At 42.3% G+C, this 7,527-nt stretch overlaps 1 protein-coding gene across 1 annotated transcript in view; it reads right to left on the bottom strand.

Annotated features, from left to right (window-relative positions):
• Positions 1-21: 21 nt before the first annotated feature.
• kif26ab (kinesin family member 26Ab) overlaps positions 22-7,527 on the bottom strand; it is a 152,944-nt gene continuing 145,438 nt past the window's right edge. Inside the window, exons 14-16 of the mRNA XM_055640627.1 lie at positions 7,338-7,361; positions 7,042-7,192; positions 22-5,187 (exon numbers count right to left, since the gene is read on the bottom strand). Of these exons, the coding sequence (XP_055496602.1) occupies positions 5,009-5,187; positions 7,042-7,192; positions 7,338-7,361 (354 nt within the window). The 3' untranslated portion in view covers positions 22-5,008. The remainder of the gene's footprint in view (positions 5,188-7,041; positions 7,193-7,337; positions 7,362-7,527) is intronic.

The following is a 7,527-nucleotide window of genomic DNA, read 5'->3' as shown; positions in this document are numbered from 1 at the left end:
ATGCCGAAGCAGCGTTGTTGGCCTTGCCGAAGCAGCGTGAAGTGTAGATGCAGTCAATGGAAGGAAGGTTGGTTTGCATGATGGTCTGGGCTGTCCACAACTCTCTGTAATTTCTTGCAATCTTGGATGGAGCTGTTACCGAACCATGCTGTGATCCATCCTGTGAAAATGCTTTCAAAGGCATATCTGTAGAAGTTGAGAAGTTGCTGGAAACATGCTGAACTTTGTACATTCGCAGGTTACAGGAGAGAATTGAGCCATTCAGACCATCAAAGCCTAAGCCTAAGCCTTCCTAGGTCTTCTAAAGAAGTAGAAGCATGTTCGGGTCAGATTTTGTGGCCGAAAGGCCTGTTCCTGTACTGTACTGCTCGATATTCTATGTTCTATGTTCATCGAGTGTGAGGCAGGAAGTGAAAACTGAACCACATAACCATCTCCAGAGGCTGGCAGGTAATTGTCTGGATGACCTGTGGTACAATCCACCTCTGGAGGAATCCCCTCCTGCAGTAAAAAAAACAGAAATTACATTGGTCGAGCAAGAATGTTGCAGAATCAATGAGAGGGTGATTACCTTTCATTCACTGCTGAAATCAAGTCATTGTGACTGACTGCCAAGTGGCCACTGCTATCTATTTCCTGTCACCCGGTAATTGCAAAGTGTCGTTCTCTATCTACAGGGATGCCAAAATACTAGTGGTCTCCTACTCTCTCTGTAGACCTTTAGACTTCAATGTTATATCTTTGCACACAATGACTAGCCTCAACTAGCTTCGACTAGCTTCGGGAAAATTGGACACCGGATAGTGGAGGGTGAAGACGACCTCCTTCGATCTCCTTCGACCTCCCTTCGATTACGTTGAAGACTATCTACGACTACCTTCAACTACCTTTGATTACCTCGACTACCCTCGATTACCTACGATTAACATGCCGACCTACTACGACCATCTTCGACCAAACCCACGAGTAAAAAAAAAAATTGATTTTTCCATGGTGACCTTTTTTTACGGGCAGGCATTTTTCAGCATGTTGAAAAATACGCAGCGACCTAGCTGAGGCCTCGAGTACGCGGGGACTACTCTCAAGCATGAAGGAGAGGTACAAAGACCTCCTAGGACCTTGTGTCGACCATGTTGCGAGCATGAGTCGAGGGCAGACTCTTCTGAACTTGCGGATTAGGTCACCGCAGTGGGACAGCCCTATAACATTTCTCTATTTTTTGGCCAATTTCCCATTGATAGGTTTTAAGACCAAGCAGTATTTAAATAAACAACTGCTGGTTTTGGTTTATACCAAACATAGACACAAAGTGATGGAGTCACTCAGCGGATCGGCAGCATCTTAAGAGGAAAAAGGATGGGTTGGGTTGGGATTCTTCTTCAGACTGAAAATGTCTGACCCCATTGGGAAACCAGCATGTGACTGTCCTAAGAAACTAATGTCCTAAAAGCCAGTATTATACTGAAATACATTTTAATGTAGATATAATGTGCTGGAGTAACTCAGCGGGCTAGGCGGCATCTCTGGAGAACAAATGATGTGTGATTTTATGGGTCGGGACACTTCTTCAGACTGTCTCACACAACTATTGCACATGCCATTCACGACTGTCTAATATGCCACGATTCAGACAATATATTAATCGGGTAGTTTGACCAATTGTATATTTCCATTAAAAAGGCTGGTGCAAGCATGAGGAATCAAATGGCTTCTTTTTGCATTGTATCAAATATAGCATTTAATAAATCAGCACTTTGTAGGTCATCTTTGGTATAAACCAGCATCTACAGTTGTTTGTTTCTACAATACAAAGTTAACCTTGCCAGAAGCCAGGTGAGTTATCCGCCTATTTCGATTTTGACCTCCTGCACTGAGTAAATTGTATAGAACCTCTTACCTGGACCCTGAAGGATCCACCTTTACATATGTAGATTGATACGCGATAACATTATGGAAACCAACTGCAATTTTAAGTCAGCCCTGAAGCCGGTCTGAAAGAGGATTGGAAAGTAAGTAGAGAGTGAAATGTGATTTTCCCACTGGTCCATAATAGGCCAAGAGATATTCAAGTGCTCGCTCCTTTGAAAATGTAAGCCTCGCTCTTCCTGCACCCACCACCCAACCCCAAATAGCCGAAACACCTGCCTCCCTCCATGAATTCCCCTTCTCCATGTCTGAATGTGCCAGTGGTGGAAGCAGTCATCCAAGCTCTGCAAAGTCCATAATGTTTGGAGATGTCAGAAGAGAGGACTATTTTACTGCAGGCTAAACCATGTGCATTGCAGGCTGTCTCAGCCTCCTGTCCAATGACCAAGTAATGAGGTGTGGCAGGAGCACTCTGTGCTTATGTGTCCTTCCATAACCCCCTGTCTGACCTCCCATCCATTTCACTTGACCTTTGAACTTTCTTTAATCGGACTTTACCAGACTTCAATGTTAAAACATGTACTAAATGTTGTACCATTTATCCTTTAAGTATGCACAGTGACGGCTTGGATTGATGGATAATCTTTTCTTTGACGAGATGGCATGCAAACAAAGGCTTTTCAATGTACCTCGGTACCCCTGACAATAATAAACTAGACTAAACTAAAACTTAGGGCAGCACAGTGACGCAGCAGTAGGGTTGCTGCCTTACAGCACCAAAGACCTGGGTTTGATCCTGACTACAGGCACTGTCTGCATGGCGTTTATATGTTCTCCCGTGACCACATGGGTTTTCCCTGGGTGCACCGTTTTCCTCCCAAATTCCAAAGACGTGCAGGTTTGTAGGTTAAATTGTCCCAAATTTGTAGGATAGAACTAGTGTATAGGTGATCGCTGGTCGGTGAGGACTCGGTGGGCTGAAGGGTCAGTTTCCTTCTCACGGTACATGTGACAATAATAAACTAAACTAAACAGTATTGCATGTAACCTGAACTTCCGTGTCCCATTCTCATACCCATGGTTACTGTTTTATTTCTAGATTTTCCATCTGGATTTCTCACTTTCATCTCCACGTCTATGTCGTGGACCTTGTGTATTTACAACTTTTTCCCACAACTGATTAAAGATTATGGACCTGATGCATTAGCTTCATCTGATCTTACCGAATGTTTCAAGACCGTTCTAGTTTTATTCCAGATATCCAGCATCTGCAATGTTACGTTTTTACATTGACAGATTTGACTTTACACGGTTACTCATTCTATGTCGACATAGTCTATGTAAAAGTACAAACTTTCATAAAGACTATTATTTCCAATTGATATTTCAATATTAGCTTAGTTTAGTTTAGAGATGCAGCGTAAAAACAGGTACTTCGATCCACCAAGTGCATGCCGACCAGTGATCACCCGTATATTAGTTATAGCGTCATAGTCATACAGCGTGGAAACAGGGCCGTTTGCCCAACTTGCCAACAACCACCAATATGTCCCATCTACACTACTCCCACCAGCCTGCATTTGGCACTATAAACCTATCCTATCCATGAACCTGTCTAAATGCCTCTTAAATGTTGCAGTAGTACCTGCCTCCTCTGGCAGTTCACACTAGGGACAATTTACAGAAACCAATTAGCCTACAAGCCCGCACATCTTTGGAATCGGGGAGGAAACCGGAGCACTGGAGAAAACCTACGCAGTCACAGAGAGAACGTACAAAATCCGTACAGACAGCACATGTGATCAGGATCGAAGTCAGGACGCTGAGGCAGCAACTCTACCACTATGCCACTGTTGGACCTACATTTTAATGTTTTCTTTGTGCAAAATTATAACCACGAAACAGAAAAATTATTACCAGTCAGCATGTCATTTATTCACAGATAAACCTACTGCAACTACCATAATGTACATTTATACAAAGATGCTTCAAAAAAACTTTACATTTAAAAATTGTCAGAAAATATCATTCGCAATGCATTATGATCCCATATTTCTTCATGTAAAATTGGTGTTGTTCGGCAATATTCATAACAATCATGGCTTTTGGCCAGTATTAAAATGCAAAACAAAACTTTACACAAACCTATGTTCACATAAATCTCCTATTAAATTTGTTTTCTTTTTGGAAGAAATCCTGAGTTGCAATATTTTTCAATGACAGAATCAAATGTCTCATAAATCAATACTGTTATTATCTTGTATGCCTGTTTTTGGTTTTAAAAAAGAGTATATAAATTTGATCATTCTTAACTCACAATATTGGAATCACTGCACAAAGTAAGTCACTGGCTGTGATGAATTATCGCTGATAATTTCAGCTCTGGTCAGTTGGCACCACGAGTTCTCTACCGATATATTTATAACTGGATTCAAAAACTAGGAATTTCATTCTGCACTTCTGCACCAATAGCAATGTGTACAAAGAAGTGACCCCCAAAAACAGACAAGATCACATATAAAAAAGTCTTCAAAAAGTCATCACAGTTCATAACATGCTCAGATGAATGAAACTTTAAACACTATAGAAACAGAATACCATGGAATATTAATATACACAAGGACATATTAAAATTGAAAATATAGAATGGCTCTCCTTTCAACGAGAAGGCAAAGTCAAGGATGTGAACATAATTTACTTATTGCTTTGCTACAATGAAAGTTTTTACATGTATCATATAAATACAATATACATTATAAAATAAGCAATTTGTTTCAGTGCTTACTTAGGTATGCTGGTTTCTTTACTAGCACCAATGCAAATAAGTCAAGTGAATCAAAAAGGCACTTTAAGGTTTTTCAGTTCTTTGTTCGGTTTATCTTGCCTTCTTCCTTCCTTCGGGGAAAGGAAATTGCTTGCATGAACAGTTTAAGCTTTCGTTCTCTTTAGGCTTGGAGGCACTGTATCGATTTACACAGCTCGCCATCAAGATTCATTGTCACCACATCATCTCACCCTCAACACGTTCTTGCACTTTCCTCTCTCTGGACGTCACTGACCTTTGTTCAACCACAGTTCCTCTTCCTTCAAGTTCTGCCTGCTTTTCATGGTAGAGAACCATCCTCATGCTCTCCCGCTAGCTTTACACTTGCACTTCCTTTGGTCCATCCATCACATCGGTGATCACTCCAATGTCAAAACACGTCACCATCATTATTCTTGCCTTGCATAGGTTCACACGCTGTTCGAGCTCCTCGGTTATCTCCTCCAGTGCCTCGAGATACTCCAGCGACTCTTCATCCAGGTCCACATCGATTTCAACTGTTAACAGAGATAGTACTGGTCAATCAAGCAAACAGATGAATGGTGCATGTGGAAAAGTATTTCGCGTGCCGAGCAACGAGGCATAACATTGGCCATCACAAGGAACTGCAGGTCTCTGGTTTACTAAAGAAAGATGCTGCACCACAAAATGCTGCAGTAACTCAGCAAGTCAATCATTCTCACAATCAGCCTCTCACGCCTTCTGCTTTTATCACTGGCCTTTGTTCCAAATATCTGCCTATCCAATCTGTGTCCCACATTATCTGCCACGCTCTGTCCTGTCCCTCCTGTCTTCCAGCTTCCTTTCCCCCATCCACCCCTACAATCAGTCTTAAGAAGGGTCCCAATCCAAAACGTTGCATATCCATGTTCTCCAGAGATGCTGCCTGACTCGCTGAGTTACTCCAGCACTTTGTGTCCTTTCTGCAACACGTTGTCGCTAGATACTTTGGCTGTGTCTGAGTGAGGCATTAGCAGTGGCAGCTCCATCATTCATATTGACACACTGGCATCAAGGGTGTCGATTGATGCTCCTGAATAGTTGCTTTCATCTCAATCTTGAATCAGGGAATCAACATTTACACATCAATCTTTTCTTTGAGCACAAACCTTTGTTGTTTTGCAATCGCTAAAGGATGCAGATGCCTCGACACAGAGATAAGACTGCCAACAAATCAGAATTGTAAATCATGCCATGGAGTAAGATTTGTACACTGTGCATCTCATGTGCAATGTTAATGATTATGTAATTCTTCTGCAGCTTTCTTGAAGACTACAGTGTGGAAACAGGCCATTCAGCCCAACTTGCCCATGCCGATCAACATGTCCCATCTACACTAGTCCTAACTGCCCATGTTTGTCCCAACCTCCCTAAACCTAACCTATCCATCTGCCTGCCTAATGTTTTTTGAAATATTTTTATTGTACCCGTCTCAAATACATCCTCTGGCAGCTTGTTCCATATACCCACCACTCTCTGTGTGAGTATCTAGACCAGAGTTAGAGCAGTTTAGGGTTAGAGGTGTAGTATGGAAACTGGCCTTTCAGTCCAGCGAGTTCACACCAAACCACTAGTTACACTAGTTCTCTGTTGTCCCACTTTCTCACCCTCTCCCTGCACGCTGGGGGCAATTTTACAGACGGCCAATTAACCTAAAAACATGTGCATCTTTGGAATGTGGGAGGAAACCGGAGCACCCGGTAGAAACCCACACAATCACAGGGAGAACGTACAAACTCCACACAGACAGCACCCTAGGTCAGGATGGAACCCTTGTCTCTGGTGCTGTGAGGCAGCAATTATACCAACTCCACCACTGTGCCACCCTTTGCAAGATAATCTATAATTGACAATTGCAAGTAAATCGGAATGATCGCAATTACAAAGAGTTTACAGTTTGCATCTGATATTAATGCTTACGTAAATCTTTCCCTGCTCTTTCAAGAGGACTGCATGGGAGTTCTTCCCTTGCGAGAAAATCTACAATTGACAATTCCAATGAATCGGAATGATTTACATCAAGTTCATGGTTCGCTCCTGGAGCGTTGACAAGCAACTACTCACTTGATGCAGATTTGCACCTGGAATCACTGATGGATGGCGTGATTGTTTTTCAAGTACAACGTTGGCATACCCTTTGAATCTGTTCAGGTTTACTCCTGGGCTTCGGTACACATGTGCATATTTCACACTCAGTGTAACATTGCATATTTGTCGCTTGCTGTATTTGCATTTTGATTGGAATGCAAAAATAAATCAACCTGGGCAATTCTATGAAAGGATACATGCCTATTGTGGCCTCCCTCTTCCTGCTTCCTGACAGAACAGCGGGAGGCATGCAGGGCACTTACACTCAGATTTCCATTTATTAGGGTCCATCATTAGCCTGCCCTTGGTCTCCTCCAGCTCCTGCATCAGCAGCTCATGCTTTGTCTTTAATTCCCTTATGCGTTGCTGTCGCTTCTCCAACACCTTCAGTTTTAAATTGAAGTACGTCAGGCCCTAGCAGAACACAGAAAAAAAATCCCTCTGTCAATAGCCAAGCAAAACAAGCTCAAATCCTTTGCAATTTGTACTCTGCCTTCTTGCGAACTCAAGCAGGCAAATAAAAATGTGTAGCGAGAAAGAAATCGACTGAAGAACTTACCTCATCCACATCTTGGAACGGTTCCTACAGAATTAAAAGCAAGAGAAGATTAGTTTAATGCAATAACAAGGAACTGCAGATGCTGGTTTGTACGAAAGATAGACACAAAATACTTGAGTAACTCAGCGGGTCAGGTAACATTTCTGGAGAAAATGGATAGGTGGCGTTTTGGTTCGGGACCCTTCTTCAG

This window comes from Leucoraja erinacea, chromosome 9 (genome assembly GCF_028641065.1).
Source record: "Leucoraja erinacea ecotype New England chromosome 9, Leri_hhj_1, whole genome shotgun sequence".
Taxonomy (NCBI): domain Eukaryota; kingdom Metazoa; phylum Chordata; class Chondrichthyes; order Rajiformes; family Rajidae; genus Leucoraja; species Leucoraja erinaceus.
This window is presented reverse-complemented; position numbering and strand designations above follow the sequence as displayed.